At 43.2% G+C, this 27876-nt stretch overlaps 1 protein-coding gene across 6 annotated transcripts in view; it reads left to right on the top strand.

The window, feature by feature from the left end:
* Positions 1 to 23205, top strand: part of LOC105007348 (regulator of G-protein signaling 3) — a 34521-nt gene extending 11316 nt beyond the window's left edge. For 4 of the 6 annotated variants that reach the window (XM_010866246.5, XM_020044593.3, XM_020044595.3 and 1 more), the window contains 12 exons: positions 520 to 559; positions 878 to 1146; positions 3094 to 3174; positions 5280 to 5391; positions 6268 to 6311; positions 12878 to 13000; positions 13519 to 14295; positions 15639 to 15706; positions 16440 to 16541; positions 16944 to 17005; positions 20389 to 20555; positions 21030 to 23205. In XM_010866246.5, coding sequence (XP_010864548.2) covers positions 520 to 559; positions 878 to 1146; positions 3094 to 3174; positions 5280 to 5391; positions 6268 to 6311; positions 12878 to 13000; positions 13519 to 14295; positions 15639 to 15706; positions 16440 to 16541; positions 16944 to 17005; positions 20389 to 20555; positions 21030 to 21227 — 2043 coding nt within the window. In that variant the 3' untranslated portion in view covers positions 21228 to 23205. The remainder of the gene's footprint in view (positions 1 to 519; positions 560 to 877; positions 1147 to 3093; positions 3175 to 5279; positions 5392 to 6267; positions 6312 to 12877; positions 13001 to 13518; positions 14296 to 15638; positions 15707 to 16439; positions 16542 to 16943; positions 17006 to 20388; positions 20556 to 21029) is intronic. The other 2 variants (XM_020044594.3, XM_020044596.3) reach the window with 2 other exon arrangements.
* Positions 23206 to 27876: the final 4671 nt, after the last annotated feature.

Here is a 27876-nt window from a genome sequence, read left to right as displayed (position 1 = left end):
ACCAGTCTGACCAGTCAGTTCTGCTTTGGTAGCCTACTGAAAAGTCTTGATGTTCTGCCTCTGGCTTAAAAAACCTCTTAGCTCATGGTCAAGAGTATTGCTACAAGTTTTCCTCTAAGATAGAAATATAGTGAAACAGCTCTCTTCAGCAAGATAATTAATATATACAGTGTATATACTGTATACAGATATACTGTTGATTGCTTCCGAGATGGATGTTTGGAGACACAGCTCTTAAGGGCTCTTACACAGCACCTCATGCATATTTTGTGGAAACAAATTGTCTAGTCTCTTCCTATCTAAATCAGGGCCTTTGTCCTGAAATGGCACCCTATATACTGAGATTTGACCAAATCCTTTCTGGTTCTCTATGCATCTCTTCATTCATATAAAAAATACATTTACACAATGACAGTCAAATCAGATGTTTTTTGATTCACACTAGCGTCCTGAAGGACAAGAGGCCTGTGAATTGTTGACATGTATTCCCTTGTTAACTAATGATTTTCTCGTTCTTAGATCTTGCAATCCGTTTATCAAGACAGGAATGGTACTCTTGGTAAGCAACTATTTTAACTATCATTTCAGCACCTTGGCTGTGTGATAAGCGTTTTCCAATATAATTAAGTTACTTTAATAAGGGGAAACAACTTAGTAAACAATTGAAAACCAATTTAAAACTAATAAACAATTTAAAACCTTACGCTAGCAGGTATAATGCCTTATAACATGTTTCGAACATGTTAAACATTTAACAAGGTTGAATACTTTATAACACTTCAAACACTATATTGTCATTATAATGCTTTTTATGTGATGTCTTCCTATTTAGATTATTTTGAGATGTTATTGTTGCAACAATGTTTCACCAATATAGGAAGGATCTATCAAACCCACCCCAGCAGAGGGCTACAACAGGCTGATGGTTTTCTCCAAGAACCTGTTGCTGGTCTACAGTCCAGAGCCTTATCTTCTCAACACTCCATCAATGGCCAGACTGCCACTATGCCGCCCCCATCGAGCTACCAACCCAGCTATGGCAATTACCAAAACTGCACTATTGTCCAATCTCATTTGCCCTACTCCAATTACGGCACCTACGTCACGCTGGCACCCAAAACCCTCATCTTCCCTGTCTTTGTTCAGGTCGGCACTTTTGTTTTGTTTTCATTGTGTTTCTGAATGTTTGGTTGTTTTGTTGTTCCTGACAGTCATATTTGTCCCCTGGCTGACCTGCTTAGCTGCCTGATTGAAGTGTCAATTTAAGGAGTTGAAGACTGACAGCAATCAGTCATTTTGGCAATAATTAGCAACATTTAATTGTCATGCATTTCAAATTATTGTGCATTGCAAAGCAAATATCTCTTATTTATTAGTTTTATTATTTATTTTTTAGACATTGTATTTATCCATATTTTTTTGTGTGGTCACACATGGAGATATTGATGATTTATATGAAAATTCCAAAGCTTTTTGACAAACTCCTATGAGATTTGATTTCAAAGAGAATGTGAAAAATAATACCCCATGTTGCTAAGCTGGTAGTGCGTTGTGCTTGCAACATTAATGAAATTGGATAGATTTCCATTGGGTCAAACCATACGAGAAATGTATGCATGCATGCATATGTGACAGTAATTTGCCTTGGATAAAAGTGTGTACAAGTGTTAATTTTGAAAAACTTAATATACAGTGTATGCATGGATTTGCTTGTAAAAGCACTACAGCCCTGTTTCAAAATAGTTGGGACGCTATGTAAAATGCAAATAAAAACAGAATGCTATTATGCGCAAATCATTGAAGTACAAAGACAACATATCAAATGTTGAAACTGAGATTTTATTTTTTGCCAACAACACGTTTGAAAATATTTGGGACAGGAGCATGTTTACCACTGTGTTGCATCACCTATTCTTCTAACAACACTCTGTAACCATTTGTGAGCTTAGAAGACCAATTGCTGTGGTTTTGATTTGGGATTTCAGCTGCTCAAGTTCAGTTCAGGGTCTCCCTTGTTGTATTTTTCATTTCATAATGCCCCAAATTTTTTCTGTGGGTGACAGGTCTGGACAGCAGGCAGTCCAGTGCGCAATAACTTTGAAAGTGAAAAATGACAAAAGTAGCCAAAGTCAAAAGAATTGTCATGGTAAATTTTTCAAGAAACTTTGAAGAATTTCCCATAGGACTCCAAAAAAACACGATGGACCTGTTTGAAAAGCATAAAGTAAATGTTTATTTTTATGGTGCATTGTGTATAATTTTATAATATCAGAAAATGCCCATTATGTCTGAGGCAATAGTGGAATAATCTCTTAAGTCTTTCACTAAATGTATTCACCAGAAATTATTTTGGGTGCATACAATACTGCATCCTAAAATGCAAAACTGTTCTTGGTCAACAGATAGCACACTGTCAAATGGAAAAGCTGCACCCTGCTACTTAACACTACTTATCGCTCTTAAAGAATGGCATAGGGCAGTGGGTCCCAACTAAGGTCCTCAAGTACCCCCTACAATTATCAGGCTCTCATTGAGTTGAATTGGGTGTGCTTGTTCAGGGCTACAACAAAAATGTGTACTGTTGGTGGTACCCGAGGACCGGAGTTGGGAACCACCGGTGTAGGGGACAAGCGAAATCCCTCTGTCATTCCCTGGAAGCAAAAATTCTCAACTGTTCACTCAATTTCTGTTCAAGTGACAAGCACTTACTAGTATAGGGAATCATTGTGTGTTCTTAATTGCTTTTTTAAATATTTTTTTAAATATCCGAAAATAGGTCTATGGCATATGTAAGCTGGTTGAACAAAAGTGAAAGCAAGTGGGGAGAACAGTTTGAATGGAAACAGCTGTTGCTGTAATGTAGCTGATGTCCACAAAGTGACAGGAAATTAGGGATGTCTCCCTTAATGTTTCTTTGTGTTTTTTTCATTTTATTGTGTTTTGTTTTCAGGACAAATAAAAACATAATGCTCAGATGAATGTCTTGAACATTTTTCTCAGGTAGCCTTAGACTTTGGCACAGCCCTGTATATTTATGAATATAAATGCATCATTAACACATTTTGACTGGTTTTGACATGTTTTCTCTTACAGCCTCTCGACTTGTGTAGCGAGCGAACACTCCTTCTCTCAGAGGAGATGATGCTGCATGAAAGCCAGTACATGTCTATCAAGGTACAACAGTCCATCTCTTCTGCTCAGTTATTTCTGTACCCTCTTTCATTCTTGCGCTTAAGCCTGGGTGATTACACTGTTTGGCATAGCTACCTGTTATCACAGCAGTAATTACATAATAGCAAAAGCTTTATAATTGCCCAGAAAATTAGTTGAGTGGTTTGTGCTTTTAGCCCTAGTAGAATAAGGACCTATTTTTCTTGTTTAATTACAGCAAAAAGCTCAACATTTACATTTAAACTATAGCAAGCAAGTTAATTTATATAGCATAATTCATACATAGAAGCAGTTCAATGAGCTTTACAAAGAAAATAACAAATATTAAAATACAAAAGCATAAAAACAAATACTCAAATGAAAACATCAAAACAACATCATCATAATAAGACAGAATAAGAAAATAGAAATAGAGTAAAAACAGGATACAAACATAGGAAGCTATAAAAGCAGTAAGGCTAAATAGAACGTCTAAGATCTTCTGTTAGTTTATTCCAGTTGTGCAGTGTAATTTAGTTTGGACTCTGGGCTCTACTAGCTGCCTGTGTTCATGGATTTGAAGAAATATAAACCTGCTCTGTTTATATTCTTCAAACATGTCAGAAATGTATTTGGGGCCTTAACCTTTCAGTGATTTATAAACTAAAAGCACCACTTTAAAATCTAATCTGTAACTGACTGGAAGCAAGTGCAAAAATGTAAGAACCGGAGTGATGTGCTCTGTTCTCTTGGTCCTGGTTAACATTCTAGCAGCAGCATTCTGAATGAGCTGCAGCTGTTTTACAGTTTTTATGGGAGTCCAGTTAAGAGGCCATTAATAATAGCATGGAGGAGCTTCTCTTAGTCTTTTTGGGACACCAAGCCTATAGCACAATTTACAGATTCATTGTAATAACATCACATAATTATATGCAATAATTATCATCAGCATTTCTGACCAAGATTACTTTATTCTTTGGTTTTTGGAATTTGTCAAGTACTTACTTTTTGCCCTAAAGGTCACCTCTGTGCCTATTGCACCAGTGTCCATTTTCAACCAAAATTGACATTCTCTCTGTCAGGTTTCTAGTTTATACCAGTGACACCCCCTTAGAGAGAGAATATTCTCGGATGAAACATTACCTGGTAAAAGCCAGATCCATATCTCTGAACTGCGACAAGAAATTGATTATTATGGCATTATCCCAAATGATATTCTGTTCACTACATTTTGACCCGGGCATTATTATCAATAGAATGCAGATTATAGTGCGTATGGTGTCATTTAGGGTGGAATGCTATAGATTTAACAGTCATGTAGTATACACAGAACTTGATATAGTTAATTTTCAGATAAAAACATTCTGAGTTTTCATGATTTAGAGAGTTGGTTGAATTTGATATGGGTTATATTGCAGTTTATGTTCCTTATTTACAGTATTTCGTTTTTAATATATTTCTATTTCATTTATTTCCACTGAGTAACTCTTTTGTGGTTCAGGAACAGTGTTGTATGTTGGGCATATAGACAGGCTTCTTGTCAACTATTCAGAAATATACCTGTTTGTTAACTATTTTTGTTTATATTTTGTTTCTATTATATTTCTGACTAGGCTTAAAGAAGTTATAAATGATGTAAATGCAACAGAGAGATTGGAAGCAAGAGATTGGGAGAGAACCATACAGCTTTGCTGTGGGGATGCCATTTTTCAATTTGATCATCTAGTTGCAGGATTATTTAACTTTTTTGCTAGCTGCTCAGTATTTCTAAAGGCTTCTTAGGTTTAGTTCCCACTTCAATTTGTCAAACCTCATTTAAATAACAAATGCATCAACCCAAATAAATAAAATCCATAATAAAATAAAATCCATAATAAGTCACATTTCCTGTGGATACATGATAATTTCCTCCAGTGACAAATTGGGTAAATTAAGATAAGGTGTCTGTTGTAGAAAACAGCACAAATAATAGCACAAAATAGCATTCAAACTTTTGTCATCCCCCATTTGTCAGAGTAATCATCAGCGTATTACTTCACTGAAGTGAAGAAAAATTGCACAAACGGAGCAGTATGTTTTTTGTACTAAGGTTCTTAGCTCATTCCCTGGCCCTCTGTCTCCCCCTGCAGGTGACGGTGCTCATCTACACAGACCTGATGCTGCTGACCAGAGAGGATGATGCAGGCCACTGTAATGTTCTGCAGAGCCCATTGTACCTTCACCATCTCCGCCTGCGTGATGGTGAGCACTCACACACAGAGAGAAAGAGAGAAACATATCTATAGGTAGCCATTTTCCTGGACTGGCTGAAAACCTTATGGGGACTACATTGTCAGGTTTTTACTGCATTTGTGAATCATACACATACACAATCCAGGACCACATTTCACCCATCCATCACTTATATTACACAAGCATAGCTGCTAAGAAAATGTGAAATATGACTGCATGTGGCAAATACACTGATGAAGAAAATAAAAGAAATGATAGCATTCAGTGGGTAGAATGCAACAGGCCCAGGATCAGCACATATTGGTAAATGTAACTGTTCCAAAGTGGAAGGGTACATCATTCTAATTGGCCTGTTGTGGGAAACAGCCAGCAGAGGATCAAAACATGCTGCTGTTATTGTTATTAGGCCCAGGGTTATTTATGATGGGTTAGATAGAGGCGCCAGGCGCTGACACACAATCACACAAGCCTCTTGTTTTTGGTCAGCTGACAGGGCTTTTTTGTGCTAGAGAGAGGGGGTTGTGTGGGACTGTGGAGGCCTCGGTCATTCAGGAGCTCCACTGATGCCCCATTGATGCTATGCCTGGCCCTAACAATGGTCTTGTCTCTGGCTTAGACTAGTACGGGGGGGGGGGGGGGTGTATGCTTATCAGCTGGTTGAGCTAAGTGGGAATCTCCTTAAAGACTGAGTTTTTCTAAGGACATTTCTGAGGATGGCGTTGACAGAATGATGAATATTTGGACACTGCGCTCAAAGGAAGAACAATGACTGTTTGAGGATGGGGAATTTGGGGTCTGTTTCTCTGTACTCAGTGAGACTGATGAATGCCTTTTATGCAAACAATACCTTAAGATAACATTTTCTCTTCCTCTGTTTCTGCACAGTCCTGGCTGATGTTTTGAGGTTATACATAATCCACTGGACAGAGGTAAACATGAAGTAGCTTTTGAATTGATACAAACCCAACATTACAATGACTGTCTAGGGGTATTAGAAATCAGAATTATAATTTCCAAACAGATGATGTACTTGTATTATACTGTTACTCCATTTATGGTATCTCTTTTTGTGTTTCTTTGCAGCAAGATGTTTACAGTCACCTCTAAAGTTGGCACTCTTGATAAAGTATGAGCAAATTAAATGAGAAATTTCAGAGAAGGCACTTTGTTTAAAAATATTACCTAAAAGTGTATAAACATGTTTAATTAAACTCTGATTAATTGATTGTATTCTGGCCTTCCATGACATCTTTGTTCCAGGAGGTAACAATTAGGCACTATCCATGTACAGTTAGGTCTGAACAGGTCCGACAAATTTGACAGACGTAACGTCCGTTTTTTGCTGACCATAACCAATGGCCATACTCAGGAACACGTTAGCAATTTTCTATACATATTTGTATGTACATGTATACGTGTGTGTGTGTGGTTGGGTGTATATATGTATTTATGTGTGTGTGTATGGGTGTATATATGTATTTATGTGTGTGTGTGTGTGTGTGTGTGTGTGTGTGTGTGTGTGTGTGTGTGTGTGTGTGTGTGTATATGAATATATGTATATACAGTTAAGTCCAAATATTTGGACACTGACACAATTTTCATAATTTTGGCTCTGTACCCCACAACAATGGATTCGAAATGAAACAACTGAGATGCAATTGAAGTGAGACTTTCAGCTTAAATTCAAGGGGTTGAACAAAAATGTTGTATGAAACGTGTAAGAATTGCAACCATTTTCATATACAGTCCCCGTATTTCAGGGGCTCATATGTAATTGGACAAATCATCAATGAACACTAGTGACTGTGGTTAGAAATTCACCCATTAGAACTCTTTCCAAGGCAGGTAAGACAGAGATCAAAATGCTCTTAAACACAAATAACAGTTTATTGCAAATAGAGACAGAAAGACACTAACAAGTAGCAATTCTCTAATCGCCTAGACATCTGTAAAAGTCATCAATACATTAGTTCAAAAAATGTGTATATCATGACCCAGTGCCATTGGAAGCCATGTGTGCCCATGCTATCACCTTGCCTCCAACGTGTTTTACAGATGATATGGTATGCTTTGGATAATTTTCCATACTTTTTTCTTCACATCTTACTGGTACAGGTTGATCTTAGTTTCATCTAAGATGCTGTTGCAGAACTGGGCTGTTTTTTTTAAATGTTCTTTGGCAAAGTCTAATCTGGCCTTTCTATTCTAGAGGCTTACAAATGGTTTGCACCTTGTGGTGAACCCTCTGTATTTGCTCTCATTAAATCTTCTTTCTATGGTGGATTTGGATAATGATATGCCTACCTCCTGGAGAGTCCTTCACTTGGCTGGATGTTGTGAAGGGGTTTTTCTTTACCATGGAAAGGATCCTACGATCATCCACCATTGTTGTTTCCATGGACGTCCAGGCCTTCTTGTATTGCGGCGCTCACCTGTGTGTTTTTTTCTTTCTCAGAATGTACCAAACGGTACATTCTGAGAAACGGTTCCTGCTATCTCTCTAATGGATTTTTTTGCATCCTAAGGAATGGCCTGTTTCATTTGCATTGAGAGCTCCTTTGACTGCATGTTGGAGGTTCACAACAACAGCTTCCAAATGCGAATGCCACACCTGGAATCCATTCCAGACCTTTAACCTGCTTAATTGATGAAGAAATAATGAAGGAATAGCCCACGACTGTCCATGAAACAGCTTTTGAGTCCATCCATCCATCCATCCATCTTCTTCCGCTTATCCGGGGCCGGGTCGCGGGGGCAGCAGTCTAAGCAGGGATGCCCAGACTTCCCTCTCCCCAGACACTTCCTCTAGCTCTTCCGGGGGGACACCGAGGCGTTCCCAGGCCAGCCGGGAGACATAGTCCCTCCAGCGTGTCCTAGGTCTTCCCCGGGGTCTCCTCCCGGTGGGACGGGACCGGAACACCTTCCCAGGAAGGCGTTCCGGAGGCATCCGAAAAAGATGCCCAAGCCACCTCAGCTGACCCCTCTCGATGTGGAGGAGCAGTGGCTCTACTCTGAGCTCCTCCCGGGTGACCGAGCTTCTCACCCTATCTCTAAGGGATCGCCAAGCCACCCTGCGGAGAAAACTCATTTCGGCCGCCTGTATCCGGGATCTTGTCCTTTCGGTCATGACCCAAAGCTCATGACCATAGGTGAGAGTAGGAACGTAGATTGACTGGTAAATCGAGAGCTTCGCCTTGCGGCTCAGCTCTTTCTTCACCACGACAGACCGATACATCGACTGCATTACTGCAGAAGCTGCACCGATCCGTCTGTCAATCTCCTGTTCCATCCTTCCCTCACTCGTGAACAAGACCCCTAGATACTTAAACTCCTCCACTTGAGGCAGGCACTCTCCACCAACCTGAAGTGGGCAAGCCACCCTTTTCCGACTGAGGACCATGGCCTCGGATTTGGAGGTACTGATTTTCATCCCCACCGCTTCACACTCGGCTGCAAACCGTCCCAGTGCATGCTGAAGGTCCTGGTTAGAAGGGGCCAACACGACAACATCATCTGCAAAGAGCAGAGACGAAATCGTGTGGTCCCCAAACCTGACACCCTCCGGCCCCTGGCTGCGCCTAGAAATTCTGTCCATAAAAATTACAAACAGAACCGGTGACAAAGGGCAGCCCTGCCGGAGTCCAACATGCACTGGGAACAAGTCTGACTTACTGCCGGCAATGCGGACCAAGCTCCTGCTTCGGTTGTATAGGGACCTGACAGCCCTTAGCAAAGGACCCAGGACCCCATATTCCCCAAGCACCCTCCACAAGATGCCGCGAGGTACACAGTCGAATGCCTTCTCCAAATCCACAAAACACATGTGGATTGGTTGGGCAAACTCCCATGAACCCTCCAACACCCCGTAGAGGGTATAGAGCTGGTCCAGTGTTCCACGGCCCGGACGAAAACCACACTGTTCCTCCTGAATCCGAGGTTCTACTATCGGCCGTATTCTCCTCTCCAGAACCCTGGCATAGACTTTCCCGGGCAGGCTGAGAAGTGTGATCCCCCTATAGTTGGAACACACCCTCCGGTCCCCCTTCTTAAAAAGAGGGACCACCACCCCGGTCTGCCATCCCAGAGGCACTGTCCCCGACCGCCACGCGATGTTGCACAGGCGTGTCAACCAAGACAGCCCCACAACATCCAGAGACTTGAGGTACTCAGGGCGGATCTCATCCACCCCCGGTGCCTTGCCACCGAGGAGTTTCTTGACCACCTCAGTGACTTCAGCCCGGGTGATGGACGAGTCCACCTCTGAGCCCTCATCCTCTGCTTCCTCAATGGAAGAAGTGACAGCGGGATTGAGGAGATCCTCGAAGTACTCCTTCCACCGCCCAACGACATCCTCAGTTGAGGTCAACAGCTGCCCACCTCTACTGTAAACAGCGTTGGTAGGGCACTGTTTCCCTCTCCTGAGGCGCCGGATGGTTTGCCAGAATCTCTTCGAGGCCAGCCGATAGTCCTTCTCCATGGCCTCACCGAACTCCTCCCAGGCCCGAGTTTTTGCCTCCACAACCACCCGGGCTGCAGCCCGCTTGGCCTGTCGGTACCCGTCAGCTGCCTCAGGAGTCCCACAAGCCAACCAGGCCTGATAGGACTCCTTCTTCAGCTTGACGGCATCCCTTACTTCCGGTGTCCACCACCGGGTTCGGGGATTGCCGTCTCGACAGGCACCGGAGACCTTACGGCCCCAGCTCCGAGCGGCCGCTTCGACAATGGCGGTGGAGAACATGGTCCACTCGGACTCAATATCTCCAACCTCCCTCGGGATCCAGTCTAAGCTCTGCCGGAGGTGGGAGTTAAAGATCTCTCTGACAGGAGACTCGGCCAGACGTTCCCAGCAGACCCTTACAGTACGCTTGGGCCTGCCGAGTCTGTCCAGCTTCCTCCCCCGCCATCGGATCCAACTCACCACCAGGTGGTGATCAGTTGACAGCTCCGCCCCTCTCTTCACCCGAGTGTCCAAGACATACGGCCGCAGGTCAGATGAGACGACAACAAAGTCAATCATCGACCTGCGGCCTAGGGTGTCCTGGTGCCACGTGCACTGATGGACACCCTTATGCTTGAACATGGTGTTCGTTATGGACAAACTGTGACTAGCACAGAAGTCCAATAACTGAACACCACTCGGGTTCAGATCAGGGGGGCCGTTCCTCCCAATCACGCCCCTCCAGGTGTCACTGTCGTTGCCCACGTGGGCGTTGAAGTCCCCCAGTAGAACAATAGAGTCCCCAGTCGGAGCACTTTCCAGCACCCCTCCCAGAGACTCCAAGAAGGTCGGGTACTCTGCACTGCCGTTCGGCCCGTAGGCACAAACAACAGTGAGAGACCTATCCCCGACCCGTAGGCGCAGGGAAACGACCCTCTCGTTCACCGGGGTAAACTCCAACACATGGCGGCAGAGCTGGGGAGCTATGAGCAAACCCACACCAGCCCGCCGCCTCTCACCATGGGCAACTCCAGAGTGGTGAAGAGTCCATCCTCTCTCAAGGAGTGTGGTTCCAGAGCCCAAGCCGTGCGTAGAGGTGATCCCGACTACCTCTAATCGGAACCTCTCAACCTCACGCACTAACTCAGGCTCCTTCCCCGCCAGCGAGGTGACATTCCACGTCCCTAGAGCCAGTTTCCGTGTCCAGAGATCGGGTTGTCTAGGCCCCTGCCTTCGACTGCCGCCCGATCCTCTTTGCACCGGCCCCTTATGGTCCCTCCTGTGGGTGGTGAGCCCACGGGAGGGCGGCCCCACGTCACCCGTTCGGGCTGAGCCCGGCCGGGCCCCATGGGGGAAGGCCCGGCCACCAGGCGCTCGCATTCGAGCCCCAACCCCGGGCCTGGCTCCGGGGTGGGGCCCCGGCTGCGCCATACCGGGCGACGTCACGGTACTCAAAATTTTATTCTTCATTAAGGGGTTTTGAACCGCTCTTAGTCTGACCCGTCGCCTAAGACCTGTTTGCCTTGGGAGACCCTACCAGGGGCATATAGCCCCAGACAACATAGCTCCTAGGGTCACTCGGGTACTCAAACCCCTCCACCACGTTAAGGTGGCAGTTCTTGGAGGGGAGCTTTTGAGTCAATTGTCCAATTACTTTTGGTCCCTTGAAAAAGAGGGGTCTACATATTAAAGAGCTGTAATTCCTAAACCCTTCCTCCAATTTGGATGTGAATACCCTCAAATTTAAGCTGAGACTCTATTTAACTCTACATTGAATATATTTTGGTAAACAGCCAAAATAAAAAAAATTGTGTCAGTGTTCTGTCACGGTTGAGGGAGGCAGGACACGAAGCACAGAGCAAGGGTATCATCCTTTTAATTATAAGAACAAAGCATCAAAAGGAGAGTCACAACCACGAACTGAAGGGCAGCAAACACAAAGCCATCTCCAAACAATGATCAACAAAGTAAAGCTTCAAAAGGGCAACATAAATAGGGTCCCCAATCAGAGCCAACAAGGTATAGCTGCCTCTGATTGGATAGAACAGAAACATTAGTGCATAGATGCCTAGAGACACCCCAGCCAGGACCTGACATGTCCAATTATTTTCGGACCCTTTTCTTTCCTTCAACGTAGGGAAAGGCAGGCAAACAACTCTCAAATGAATAGGGACATATGGTTGTTTAATTGGATTGTGCAATGTGTACAAAATTATAAGAATTTAGAAGTTTAAAACAGCTACTTCAACATCCTGGTAAATGACACCACCATATCTTGTCTCCACACAGATTGAGGAAAATGGTTCGGAAGGCAACGAGTTTGGTGTTAAAAAAAAGAAGTGCATGCAGAAAAGAACCTCATAAATGTACTGTACATTATAGAGATGGATTAATGTTATGGAGCTGTTTTGGTTCCATTGGTCCTGGGGCCCATTCTTAAAGGCATCCTGAACTCTTTCAAATATAAGGACATTTTAGTAAAAATCATGGTTACCTCAGCCATAGGCTATCATGTGGCGACAAGCTGATCTTCCAGCAATACAATGACCCCAAGCACACATCAGCATCTACACATAAATTATTAACTGCCCTTTGCAATAGCCATCATCGTTGAAAAAAAACAGTGGTTCAAAATGATGAGTGCAGACCAAAAAAAAAAGGATATAAAAGTTTAGGGGGAAAAAATCTCTGAGGAGTCTATGATCTTTCTCAATGTTTTCTCCACCTAAATAATACTTTTATAGAAATTTACATTTTCTACAAACTGTTTCTCTTTCAGTAAACGCATTATTTAAATTGTATCATATACAATATAGCTCAGTATTTGTATTATTTTATTAATTTCTTTGCTAATCAATATCAAGGATGTTGGTTTTGTATGTGACTGTGTACATACTGTATAACAATTTTTTTATTGCATTTACACCTTCAATACCACTTGATTCAGCACCAGCTGTTTTCAACAGACCGCCATCAATTTCATGCCCCGAACCATGCCAAAGCTTTAAAAACAGAGTGTATTAATAAATTCAAGCCCAATTTCAATTTGTGTTTTAGAGCAGTGAGTGCCTTTTCAGTTTGGAGGCGTACACAGTGGAGCAGAAGAGGCGTGTACATCAGTGTCTGCTGGAGAATATTGACAAGCAGCAGGGGCAGAGAGAGACACAGGTACTTGATCAGGTATGCTGTGATCTAATGTTAAATTCCCCTCTCCATTTCTTTCTGGCTTTGCCAAAATCTCTAGAAATTCAAGATTTCTTGATAAACTGGATTCAGTTAATTTGTTAATCAGGTTGTTTGGAAAAACTTTACACTGCCTGAACGTTACCGTAATTTAGCAATCCTACAGTCCATCGTAAACCTGACTTATGACATAGGCTTGTGAATGTATTGGTTTCTTATCAAGTCCACTTAAACTTAAGCCAGTGCACACACAGATAAGGCTAGAATTAAAGCTACATTTGGTATCTTTGAGAATATTCATTTGCGCAATACAAGGTTTCTTTTGAAATGCACAAATGTGTGCTAATTAGACCATCTGATATTCTGCACCATCCCACTGCAATCCAGTTGCTCTCGTTAGCACATTCCCAGTTTTATGTCTCACCAGGGAAGTGAAAAGGCAATGGACCAAAGACTGAATGACTGTCCGAATGACTGACTGAATAACTGAGTATTGCCCCGCTGTGTGTCAACAGATGTTGGAGCCCATGGCTGATATACAGTGCCAGCTAAGTGTCTTAAACCTGGGCCGCCAGTCCGCGAATGAGCTGTCCTCCTGTGGTCATTCCCCTGAACCATACAGCGTGAGCAGCCCGTCCGACGACACTCGGAACCTAACCCCTCTGGTGGTGTGCAACACAGAGGACCTCGGGCAGATGTTGCCCCTAACACCACCACCGTGTACTGTGGGAAAGACCCGGAAAAGCATGAGACTGGAGAGGACAGAAATCTGGAAGGAGACAGAGAAGACAAGAGAGGAGGTCGATGGGGAGAGGCAGGAGGGTGAAGGGGAGAGTGCCTCAGAGACGTCTGAGACAGCGGGTTTAATGGCCATCGTAGCTTCATCCCCCTCACCGTCCTCCCCCTTTATTGACCTGGATGTGAGCATCTTCAGTCGCCCGTTCAGCACAGATGCTACATTCTCTCCGGTGGAGGTGGGAGAAGAGGAGGAAGAAGATAGCGATGAAGACCTAGAATACAGGAACATTGGTGTGTGCTCCTCCTTTAGGAAAATGGTATCGGGCAACGAGGAGCTGATGACCCTCCACAGACGCACCCTTAGTGAAGGCAGCCTGCTGCTGGAGCCTCGCTCGCCACGCTTCATATCCGACAGCACTATCCACTGCCTGGACAGAGACCACACCCTCACACCTGGTGGTTGGACGTGTCCCTCCCCCCAGACACTAAGGAAGGAGCTGACTAGGGACGGAGGCTCAGTGCACCAGCTCTACATGCTCCTTTCAGGGAGGAAGGCAAGTGTTGTGTTAATGAAACAATCTGCTTGTGTTATGCATTAAATAAGTAGTTCCCAACCTTCTGTTTACTGTACCACACTAGGTTTGGTTGTGTAAATTATGTTGTGTCTGGAGTACCTCGGAAGTACCACCTTTTATTAATTTTACCAGTATGCCTGAGATATAATTTTTCTCAAATACCCTGTGTAGATAGGCAGGGTGCCCCAAGGGGTCCTAGGGTCCAGGGACCACCACAGTACTGGACTACACCTCTATAGCTGGGTTCCAACTTGTCCTAATTTACTTTCACTACTGTTCTTTGAATTTGTCTGAGAGACCAGAAGTAGTCCTAAAAGTGAAATCCCTACTACACATCTGTCATTTCAGGCATGCTCAAACAACTTAGATAATTGAAAGTAAATTAATGAAATCAGATCTGATAATATCTTGTTTTTGTAGCTAAGCATCGATTGAATTGTACTCCCTCCTAAATTGTCATACAGTCCGGAGCAAAACACTTGATTCAATGGTGACAAAAAAGGAACGTACACTGAACAAAATTATAAACGCAACACTTTTGTTTTTGCCCCCATTTATCATGAGCTGAACTCAAAGATCTAATACTTTCTCTATGTACACAAAAGGCCTATTTCTCTCAAATATTGTTCACAAATCTGTCTAAATCTGTGTTAGTGAGCACTTCTCCTTTGCTGAGATAATCCATCCACCTCACAGGTGTGGCATATCAAGATGCTGATTTGACAGCATGATTATTGCACAGGTGTGCCTTAGGCTGGCCACAATAAAAGGCCACTCTAAAATGTGCAGATTCTGACTAATTGTGGGTCAGAAAAGATGGTTAAAAAGGTAATCATGAAGATAATGGAGATATTTTTTTTATTGTGTATAAATGTAAGCAAGGTCTGAAATTGCAAATTTCAGTATACAATTCCCCAAAGTGAAATCAAAGGGATTTTTGTCTGTCTGCTTGTGCATCCATTATGTCACATTATCTCAGATGCCACTGACCTGATTTGGACTAAACATTCATCTTTCCATAGAGAACTGGCATTTACAAAATTACATTGTTTGGCCCAAGCAATCAACTGTAATAATCAACTGAAATATGTGAATCACATGCACTCTCAATTGGCCAAAAGTTCTGTTTGGTGTTGGGCAGTATGTTTGCTTGTCTGTAGTTATGTGCCTGCTCCCTGAACATCCACTTGTGAAAAACATTGGCCAGTGGCAAAATCTAGTTGCTGATCCTTAAAATTGGATGTAGTTAATCAATGCACAATTACTCTGTTCTTTACTATTTTTTACTCTTCATGCTCTCTCTCTCTTTTTACCGACCCCAGGTATGCAGACAATCTGACTGTAACTGTGAGTTTGCGCATTGCCATGCAAAAAAGAAGTCCATGAACCTGTAAGTCCTTACACATTTGACAGTTGGCTCAGTAGTAGTATTGACAGGAAGCTGGGAATGCATGGAGGAGATCACAAACTGGGCTACATTGAATTATATCAGTTTTCACTATTGGGACATCCCCAGTGCATATGAAACACACCACAGTTCGAAACTAGATGTCAGAGGCTCAACTGATTCACAGGCACAATAGGGTAGCCACCTAATCTTGTCTTTGGTAGCTGATGTGTGTTACAGCCCGAAGCAGTTGTGGCTTTGTAACTGTCTTACTTATATTGATGTCGTTAGTTGTGTTGTAAATGCTGTCTATTCTCTTTTTAGCACACTACTTCAGTACAAAGTACCCCAAAGTAGATGTAGTTCATTTTGACAAGTTTTGCAATCCCCCAGCTGCAATTGGCAGCTGTAATACAGCAACAGGGGATGACATGTATTCAGGGTGCTGTGATATTGGACCTTTTTCTGGTTTCTTCTCTGTTGAATCAGCAGACGGAGACTTTGGCGCTGTCATCAACGTATTGCATCACTAGAAGAATTACTGAAACTACTCATATTTTCCCACCCAAAAGAATATGGAGACAAAAGAAACTCCAATATTTTTTTTTATTTACCAAGGGTGCTCCTTTTCATGACATACTTTTGTTTTGAGAGCAAATCCAGTAGACTGTATCTATAAACAGATAACATTGGTTCTAGTCTGGTTGTGACATTTTTCTATTAATCTTTTTCACAGGGCCAAGGACTTAAAAAATCATCTAACTTTCTTAAGGAAGAAGAACAATTTCCATTCCGGCAACTCAGTGAATGGTCTGGAGAAAGTAATGAAATCTTTCAAGTAAGAGACTCCTTGTAAAGAAGGCTCCAGGAATTATGTTTTCCCTTGGTACAGTATAGATCTGCTCCCCCTCATCCAGTGCTAACCTTAATTATACGTTGGGAAAATGATAATCTGACCCAAGATCAGTGTCCAGGGGTCCCGGTCCATTACCAGAGGATGCTATACCTTAAACCAACTTTATACACTAGATTTACACTAGAAGTTTATACACTAAAAGGGTTACAACAGCAAAGCTATATAAAAAAAACTGTTTTCCTATAGTCATGCATGAAGGAAGCCTAATAAGTGTAATGATAAATACGTAGAGGTACAGAACAAAACTGTGTCTTGGAAAGGCTCACAAAAAAGTATAAGAAATGAGATGTAGTTGTAATTTGTTTTTCTCTGCTTTATTTGAAGGCCTACACCAGAAGAGGCTTTGAAATGGGCAAAATCCTTTGATACGCTGCTGGCTCACAAATGTATGTTTTTTATAGCACTAAGATCATAATATATTTTTTCACAAACAAATTATAAATGGAATTGAACGTTAAATATGATATCCATTTAAACACAGTCAACACATTGTGGTCATGTTGGTTCACATGAATACAGTGCATAGCAAAATTATTCAGACCCCTGAACAATTTTACTAAATTAGAAATGATACCTTGATGTTTTTTCTGCTTGATATTTTTCTTTTCATTCAGACATTTTACATTTTGTAAAATCACATTGGTTTTATGTAAGGAAATATTTGTAAGAAGATAATATATATACAGTGCTTTTGGAAAGTGTTAAGAATCCTTCACTTTCACATTTTGTTCCTTCAATTTTATTTTCTATTTTATGCCATCAATCTACTCACAATTGGTCTTAATGAAAAAGCAAACACGTTTTTAGAATTTTATACACATTTATTTATAATAAAAAGTGAAATACACTATATAGCCAAATGTATGCAGACAGCCGACCATCACACCTATATGAGCCAGTTGGACATCCCATTTCAGAATCATTGGCGTTAATATGGAGTTGCCCCTCCTTTGCAGCTATAACATCCGTCACTTTTCTGCGAAGGCTTTCCACAAGGTATTGGAATGTCTGTGGGAATTTGTGCTCATTCAGCCAAAAGAGCATTTATGCAGTCAGGCGCTGATTTTGGAGGAGAAGGCCAGGCTCTCAATAGCAGTTCCAATTCATCCCAAAGGTGTTCGACACGATTGAGGTCAGGGCTCTGTGCAGGCCACTCGGGTTCCTCCACATCAAACTTGTTGAACCATATCTTTATTGACCCTGCTTTGTACACAGGGGCACCGTCATGCTGGAACAGTTTCCCCAAACTGTTGCCACAAAGTTGGAAGCACCCAATTGTCTAAAATGTATTAGTATCCTGTAGCATAAAGATGACCCTTCACTGGATCTAAGCGGCCTAGCCCAAACCCTGAAACACAGCCCCAGACCATTATCCCTCCTCCAAGTTTACAGTAGGCAGTATGCATTCCAGTAGGTGACATTGTCCTGTCATCCTCCACATCCAGATTTGTCCATCAGACTTTCAGATAGTGAAGAGTGATTCTTCACTCCAGAGAACACGTTTCCACTGCTACAGTGGTGGCATGCTTTACACCACTCCAGCCGACGCCTGGCGCTGTGCATGCTGATGTGAGGCTTACGTATAACTGCTTGGCCATGTTTACCCATTTCGTGAAGCTCCCGACACACAGTTCTTGTGCTGAAGCTGCTTCCAGAGGCAGTTTGGAATTCTGTGGTGAGTGATGCAACAGATTATAGGAAATCTGCACATGCTTCGGCACTCTGCAGTCTACCACTTTGTGGCTGAGCTGTTGTTGCTCCTAGATGTTTCACTTCACAATTATAGCACTTAAAGTTGACCTAGGCAGATCTATTAGCGCAGACATTTCACTAACTAGTTTGTGGCAAAGATGGCATCCTATGACAGTGCCATGTTTAAAGTCACTGAGCTCTACATTACAAATGATTGTACTGCCAATGTTTGTTTATGGCGATTTCATGGCTCTGTGCGGGATTTTATGCACCTATGAGCAATGGGTGTGGCTGAAACACTTGAACTTGGAAATAACTAGGTGTCTCCACATACTTTTGGCCATATAGTGTATCTCAAATTCTTCAAACCCTTTACTGTGACACTCCAAATTAAGCTCAGGTGCATCCTGTGTCCTTTGATCATCTTTGATCTTTCTAGACCTGAAGTCTACTGGCAGTCTGTTTGTAGAAATTGATTGGACATGATTTAGAAAGGCGCACACATGTCTTTAGAAAGTCCCTAAATGTATGTGTAGGAACTCTCCATAGAACGTTGTGATGGTAATTCCATCGATAGGAACTCTTAAAGGAGTAAGTACAGAGACAAAATTATCTTAATTTGCAGTTTATTTGCAAATAGAGAGACCTGTCGAAAGCTTACAAAATAAACCTGTGAGGAATCTCTGAGGAAAATACATGAACAGTCAATATTTATTTAAGTTAAAATGGGTGTGGTCAGATACTGCCCAGCGGTCTTATGTCAACAATAGATAGGTTTTACCCGAAAGGGCGGGCTGTCCCCCCACCATATCCCAGGAACTAAGGACACTGTAGGTGACCAATTAAACTCAGAAAGGACACACACCATCTGGACAAAGAACATATTAACAGATTGACGGAGGACACGATGATCTACTGATACCATTCAATGATGACCATTAACATACCAGATTCCCCTCTCCCACATTCCTTTCATGGGGACACAGTACTTTGACATAGTAACTCATTTATATATTCAGTCAGTTCAAGAATTTCCACCTCCAAGTTTATAAAATTATAAAAAGTTTCTAAAGCATTGAAAGTTTCTTGGAGCACAGTGGCCTTCATCATTGTGAAATGGAACAACTTTGGAACCTTCAACATTCTTTCCTAGAGCTGACTGTCCGGCCAATCTAAGTAAGCAGGCAAGAAGGGCCTTGGTCAGGGAGGTGACCAAGAACCCAATGACCACTAACAGAGTTTCTCTCCAAAGATAGGAGGACCTGCCACAAGGACAATCATATATTCAGCATATCTTTGTGGTAGAGTGGGTAGACGGCTCCACCCCTGAGTCAAAGGCATTAGATAAGCATAAAACAAATAGGATCTGATGAAACCAAAATCAAACTATAAGCCCTAATTCTAAGTCTGGCGTAAACAAAGCACTGCTTATCACCTGGCTAATACCATCCCTGGTGCATGGTGGTGGGAGCATCATGCGGTGGGAATGCTTCTCAGCAGCAGGGATTGGGAGACTGTTCAAAGTTGAGGGAATGATGAATGGAGCAAAATACAGAGAGGTCCTTGAAGAAAACCTGATCCTGTGCTCACAGGACCTCAGACTTGGGCAAAGATGAATCTTTCAACATTAAAATGACCGGAAGCACAGAGCCAAGACAACGCTGGAGTGGAGGCCGGTTAAGTCTATGTAGTGACATTCCAACCTGGCAGAAATTGAGGATCTGCTGGAAGAATGTGAGAAAATGCAGGTGTGCAAAGCTGTTAGAGACATAGGCAAGAAGACTTTAACCTGTGATAGCTACTGAAGGTGCTTCTACCAAGAGCTAAGTAAAGGGTCTAAATACTTCAGTACAAAAAAAAGTATCTGGAAAAAAATGTTTGCATTATCATTATGGGTTACTGTGTCAAGATTAAGGGATTTGATCAATTATATATGAAGTCTGACGTAACAAATGTTTAGATAGTAAAGGGGTCTGAATACCTTCCAAAGGCACTATATATTATTTAAATAACTACTATTTAAGTCCACAATGTTTGCTGATGTCATGACACGATATGACATCACCATCCTGTACAGACGGAGTGGCAGTCTTCCGAGGGTTCTTACAGACAGAATTTAGCGAGGAGAACTTGGACTTCTGGTTGGCCTGTGAGAAGTACCGGAACATCAAATCCCAGTCCAAAATGGATTCTCAAGCAAAGCAAATCTTCACAGAGTACATATCCATACAGTCCTGTAAAGAGGTAAAAGATAATACACAAGCATGCACAACGATTCATCTTACCAGTCATACTTTAGTGATGCTGCTATTATTCAAGCACTTCACAATAAGATGTATTGTTGTTATTTATACATACATATGTAGATATGGAGGTCCTGTGAAGTGACACCTAGACAATTATCTTGGGTCAGGTTTGTATTTCTTTCACTAATAGTCTTTCACTAGTAGGTTAGTGGAAGGGAAGCTGATCCTAGATCTAAGGGAAACTTCATCCTGGATGGCAGGGTTGCCTTGTGGTTAGAGCATCTGACCAGTAACTGGAAGTTTGCTAGATGGCATAGTGAGCTTCTGTCCCTGAGCAAGGCAGTTAACTTAAATATCTGTTGGAAATTACAATGTTTCATAAATCATGCTTACCTGGTATGATGTGTTAAAAAAAAAAAGAAAGAAGAGAAATTAGAGGGTGTGATATTTAAGAACTTCAGTCTAATTACAGGTGAATCTGGACTCCTATACCCGAGAGGTCACCAAGGAGAACCTGCAGAGCACCTCTTCCTCTACCTTTGACCTGGCCCAGAACAGGATCTACGGCCTCATGGAGAAAGACCCATACCCTCGCTTTCTGCGCTCTGACATCTACAGGGCCTTGACCAACCAAAAGAGGCTCAGTGACATGACAGCAGACTTTCCCTAAGTTGGAGGAGCGATTGAGGACATTTGATGAGTTGGAGCCATGGGCCGTGTTCATTAAAGTTTAAACTGGATGAGTCCAGGTAGCTCTTCAATGTTAAAATACATGTTCTTCCAGTTAGTGCCTAATGAACATGACCATGATGTTGTTTTTAAGATTGTACTCACTCCATGCTGCCCCCTGCTCCTCAGCAGGAGCAGGGAACTTTGTAAGGACTTTTCACTCCACCAGAGCAGTGGACATTGGACAACTGTGGCCAGATGCCATACACATTGTGTTGTCTGAATTGAATAAGCAAATGGTTTGGTACTTTTTTGTCTTTGTTACATTTACCTCATCTTATTCTACATTACACGCCATGGCCTCTTTCCCAACCCAGTTCTGTGATCATTGATACAACCAACTTTTCCTCCTGGCTATATATATTATTAAGCCTAGAGATTTTTTGACAAATTCATTCTAATGGGTCTTCCTGTTTGTGTTAGAGACCAAACCCAAATTGCCTTCTATTCCTGTATATTACAAAGGCTTGTTTCTAGCAATTCTCTGTTCCAAAGACTCAAACATACTACACATTAGGTCTAGATGTTAAACATTGCTGAGTGGCCATCCAGTCTATTCAAACATTTTGTGAAATTCCTAACCATTAAACTATAACTTGCTAGATTATCTCTAATATTTCAGAATTGGAAACTGTAATACGCAGTGGAAGCCCGTGCTTACAGAAAACCATACGTTTTTAAGTGCAATATGAATGTTTTATGTATAAAGGAGAAATAGTATAATACACTGTTTGGTTTTTTATTGTTTATGGTGTCTTCTACAGTTGTTAAACATCACATAACATGAAAAAGCAATGTATCATTAATAAATATTAACGCATGACATCAGCAACACAATTGGCTTTCAGAGTTTTCTAGGGAGACAAGTGTATGTCCTCGGGGAAGAGAAAATATGTTAATCCAAGGAAAGGGATCATATGAAAAAGAACAAACTGAGTTATAAAATAACTGTTTTACCTATGCTGCCAATGTAAAATGGCGATTTGCTTATAAATAGTACATTTTGTTCTATTCACTATGTGCAATTTAGAATATTTATGCATTTTAATGAATAGATATTGTAATAAAATGACTGAGAATCTGGCAGTTGTAGATTCTGACATTTTGTCACTTTGTCAGTTATTCAGTGGAAACCAATAGATACTGATCATCTTACAATTAATGTTTTGTCAACGTTAATTTCTACACTGTATGACTACAATTTTACACATATATTTACCAATAGGCAAAATAAATCACTATTGGTCAAATTAATGTTTATTTGCATGCTCCTTCATTTTTTTTTCACAATATTGTATCGACATTCTGATGTTTATTTATTTATTATCCTGTCGACTGCGGTCTTTTAAATTACTGTAGCGGTCGCTGGACAGGTGTGTTTCTTTAACAATTATAGTTGTGTATATATCACAAAATCTACCTGATAAAAGCCTTTTACTGTATTCCCATGGATGTCGTCATTCATAAGAAACCAGAAAAGTATATGCCTTCATTTGACTATATATACGCGCCTTACTCAAAATGCTAGCGCCAATAAGTGGCAAAAGCTTTTTAACGTTAGAACAGATTGTTTCTGTGTTTTTTGGTGATATGGTTAGAAACGTCCTTGCAGAATGTGATAAAGATGCTGAGTTGAGTAAAAAATAAACTGTGACTATAAGTTTTGTGTTGTCCATATTTTATGCTGTAAAATGTCGGTAATATCTTTTAGATCACAATAGCAACCCGGTCGTGATAACTTGATAGACAAGCACATCAGCTGTGGAGCTCGAATGGTTGCTTGCTCAGTCTAGTAATGGAAAGCGTTGCAGTAGCTGTGTACGGTCCGTGTAGTGGGTCAATCGTTATTTTACCCTAAACAGTGTAGATGTATTGATTGTATAAGTTAGTGAACTGTTGTAAGCTGTTGTAACCAATGAAACAAAATATTAATTGTTTGTAATATGAGCTAAAATGGAAGGTGCAAGTAGGAGAATAGGACACCATGTTCAAGCGGATGCCGGGGAGAGAAAGATTTAGTATGTCTGTTTTGTGAGAAACAGGTCACAGGTCAGAGAAACACACAGTCGGACAGACAAGACAGAAACCAGAAGGGGGGCAAGGGTATACTTGCAGTTATCCTATAAGGAATAGAACTGGGATTGGGCCAATGGCACACACTAATGATGTTTTGACTGTTGATCCTTAGACATTGTGCGGCGACACCTTGTCTCCAAAAGCTTTTGTAATAAACGGAATATACGGTATGATAGTTGACCTGACTCCTGGTCTTTTATTCTCCTTTCCAACAAACCAACTCGGGGAAGTGTTAGACTTCAACAATTTTGGGGGCTCGGTCCGGGATTGGAAAAAGGGAGAAGGAATTTCGACTCCCTGGGCCACTAACCCAGCTGAACATGAACCTTTAGTATTTCCACAATAAGTATTTCGAGGTGCCCCTAAGTCCTCGGGACTCTAACCCGACTGGTTGCCAAGACTCTATCTCGCAACTCTCCACCGTCCCCGTCGGGAAGTGGCGTAGGGTAGTCAACCCCAGAACGATTAACGGGCCTCTAACCCAACTTACAGTGAGACTCTAACTCACACACCATTAACGGGCCTCTAACCCGACTTACAGTGAGACTTTAACTCACACACCATTAACGGGCCTCTAACCCGACTTACAGTGAGACTCTAACTCACAGACCGTTCCTCTGACCTCCTGAATTTAAACCAGTCTTTCACAGGTCCACAATTTAGTTCATAGCTAATATGCAGATTTAGATATAACAGGCTCTGCTTACCTTTTTTATGATGCACCGGTGCTGGAACCTGTGAGTCCCGTATAGGTCAACTGGACCGAGTCGAATTCCTTCTCCCTTTTTCCAATCCCGGACCGAGCCCCCAAAATTGTTGAAGTCTAACACTTCCCCGAGTTGGTTTGTTGGAAAGGAGATCGAATTCCTTCTCCTCTTTCCAATCCCGGACGAGCCCCCAAAATTAATGAAGTCTAACACTTCCCCGAGTTGGTTTGTTGGGTCAGGGACCCGTTAATCATTTGTTAAGCATTCTGGGACTCACAGTAACATAAGTCAGGGAGAAATGGACGGGGAGTTTGAGAGAGAAGTTGATGACGAGGGGTCCAGGTACGGGAAAGTGGAAACAATTGGGGATACTGGTGGCAAATGTAATGACTGTTGCAGGCAGGATGGACCCAATTAAGAAAGAAAAAGAAGGGATAGAAGAGAAATTGCGATAAGTGGTGAGTGAGGCAGGATTAAGGATGGAGGAAAGGAGACCATTACATGTTATTTTGTAGAATAAGGAGAAGGATTGTTCCAAAAATCGAGATAGAGTTAGAAACAAGAAGGAAACAGCAAATTTGGTCAAGAGAGGGAGATATAGAGAAAAGGAGAAGGAATGGGAAAAGCACAGAAAAGAATGGTGTAAATTAGCAGTGTGGTGTCAGGGCGTAGACCATTTGAACAAAGAGAAAAAGGAACAGAAAATTAAGGAGGAGAAAAAGGGAGGAGAGATAGAACCCCCAGCATATGAAGATGACCTGGTGGTGCATGGTACCGTGTACCATTATATCCAGCGTTACGTTTAGAGAGTGGGATATTGTCTTTAGACACACAGAACAGCAAGCCCATAACTCAATTCACAGGAAAGCAAGATAAGAGAAAGTTGAGTAGGAAGGCAGAGTCAGAGAGCGAGACAGACACTGAGGGGGAGGTGAAACCGTTCAAGGCAAGGGCAGAGAAAGAGGAGCGAGAAGGGGAGACGACTAGGAGAGAATAAACAGGATGAGATTACAGGGGCCAGAAAGAAAAGGTCAGGCCGTACTAAAGGTAGGTTAGGTGAGGACTCAAAGTCGGGGTCGGGGTCAGACGATAGTGACACAGTGAGAAGGACCAGAACTAGGCAGAACAAAGGAAATTCACATAGAGGACAGGTGGTACTCACGGGCAATGCAGTAGGGAGATGAACTGACTCAGACAAAGACCCTGACACAGACATTAGCGGAGATGGGAGTAAGGGAGATGCAGATGTATACCCTCTGCCGTGTACGACCCCACCAGAACATAAACTACACCATGATGCAGTAGAATCAATTCAAAAGACTCAAAATAAAATGTATACGCGGTCACAAGCAGGGGAAGCTGGTTGTGCTGGGTTTCAGCTGCCTCTCTTTAGAGTGGGAGGCGGCGAACCGCGATATAAACCATTGGGGCTGGGAGACGTACAGGCACTGGTAGATAAATGACCCCCGATGGGAGAGGGAGGTGGACTATGGTTGTCACAATTTAATAAACTCACAGCTGGTCAAATGTTGGCACTGGGGGACTGGAGGGCAGTAGCTATCCGCCCAGGCTATGACTGAGATAGAAAAAGGGGCCGCCATTAGGCGGAGCCCTGATAACACCCCTTTCAGTCAGGTGGTTGGGCGCATAGCCACGGCCCTGAGGGAACGATTTCCCTTGCCCGCTGGGGCCCCGATGCCCAAGTTACCTTGGGAAAAAGAGCAACACCCTAGACAGTATCTAGAAGCATGTAAAGACACATGGGCCAAACACACAGGGCACCACCCGGGGAAGGGGGGTCTGCAGCAGGAATGGTTTAGAAGGGCGGTCTTAGAGGGACTTCCAGAGAAAATAAAAGAGGCAATGATGGCAAATCCTGACTTGCCGGGTAGTGAATCACATGTATGGGAAAGACACATAGTGCATTATTTACAGAGGGCTTAAGATGAGGAGACAGAGAAAGACAAACAGATACAGGAACTGAGGGAGAACCTGTTGCGCTTACAGCTGGGTGAAGCCAAAGTGAGGTTCAATGAAGGGAAAAAGAAACACAGACAGACGGCAGCCCTAGGCTCAGGAGAACCTGACACACCCGATTTATACCCTGTTCCCACATGGGCACCATAACCTCACAGTGGCCAGAGGGCATTCACCGCGCCCTATCGACCAGGGACTCCGAGGGGAGGTTATGGTAGGGGGAGGGGGCGGGGAAGAGGCAGAGGGGCTCCAGGAGCCCAAGTCCCATACGGAACCTGCTTTGCGTGTGGTGACCCGAACCACTGGTCCAGAGAGTGCCCACAGAACACTGCAAGGGGCAGAGGAGACCCAAACCAAGTGGCAGCTCCAGCTCCAACCCACACTCCGTCCCACCACCTAGTGCACCTGGACAATACCCACTCTCTTATGAGGGAGGGTGGGACCAGGCATGACGGTCTACAGGGAGGGGAAGGGACAGCGGGGGAAAGGCAGACCCTATGCTGTCCCTGAATGTCAAGGACTTCCCCTTTCTGGTTGACACAGGTGCCACTTTTTCCACCATCACCGCCCCTCCCGTCACAGGACTACTATCCTCCAAGAAAGTGGAAGTTGTGGGGTTTGAAGGAGTGGGACAGACTTTGCCAGTGACATTTCCTCTTAAAACGATACTGGGTAAACAGGCCCTCAGCCATCCGTATGTGGTGTCGACAAACACACTAGCGAACTTATTGGGGAGAGACTTGTTGATAAAACTGGGGGCTAATATCTTATGTTCTCCAGATGGACTAATTGTCACGTTACCAGACGGGACATCGACTTCAAGTGGAGGCCGTGGGTCTCCCTCCTCGATCCGTACTTTCCTCCGCCAGACCCCCCAAATGTAACCCTATTTTATGATCGGCAGGGCGATGAGGTGTATAGAGAGGGGTTTGGGGATGTAGTGTGTGGGGACACGTGGCAGGTCGGGTCTAAATTCATATATGTAGGCCCTGAAGGGGTAGCGGCAGATGTACAGTTGACAGAGGAGCAGGATCAGTGGTACATGATGGCGGAGGAGTCCGTCCCGCATGTGTCACTGGCCCTGCATCCTAAACACCAAGCAAAAGACCTGGGGCCCATGGTTAAAAGGGCGGTCGAATGTACTGATTGGACACTCACTCAGGCGCCAAACGTATTGTACTCACACAGCTGTAAGACGTAAAACTGGTTCACCTGCATTGACCTGGCTAACGCTTTTTTCTGTCTCCCACTAGCAGAGGAACTTCATGATATTTTTTCTTTCACATAAAGGGGTCGGCAATGGCGGTACACGAGACTACCACAGGGGTTCGCGCTTTCCCCTGGTATATTCAACCAGGTACTGAGAGAAGCGCTGCAGGGATGCTGCCTGCCGACAGGGGTAACTTTGGTCCAGTACGTAGATGACCTGCTGCTGGCGGCCCCGACGGTAGGAGAACCGGGAAGGAGGAGCTTTCCCCAGTGTGGACGGAAGGAGGACCAGCACCAGCCGGACCGGTGCCAGGAGCGGACCCCAGGACACGGCGGGACTACGAGCGAGTGAAGGAGACAAAGGACGGCGCCAGGGGAATAGACTCTTAGGGGAAAGAACTGAAGAATACTGTAACAAAAGGTGGGTATAGGACACCGAGTGGCTACCACTCGTACCAAGATGAAAGGGTTACAGAGAAAGGTCTGAGGAGATGAGAATAGAATGAAGTGGTACATGGACATTGGTGGAATAATGATGTGTGTTGTGTGTTGTTACAGGTTTCCCAGGTTGGCATCGGGTCTTCATTCCCCCAGCGAAGAGGTTTGTGACCCCACCTGAGG

This window comes from Esox lucius, chromosome 13 (assembly GCF_011004845.1).
Source record: "Esox lucius isolate fEsoLuc1 chromosome 13, fEsoLuc1.pri, whole genome shotgun sequence".
Lineage (NCBI taxonomy): Eukaryota > Metazoa > Chordata > Actinopteri > Esociformes > Esocidae > Esox > Esox lucius.
The sequence above is the reverse complement of the archived record's forward strand: the minus strand, read 5'-3'. Positions and strand labels throughout refer to the sequence as shown.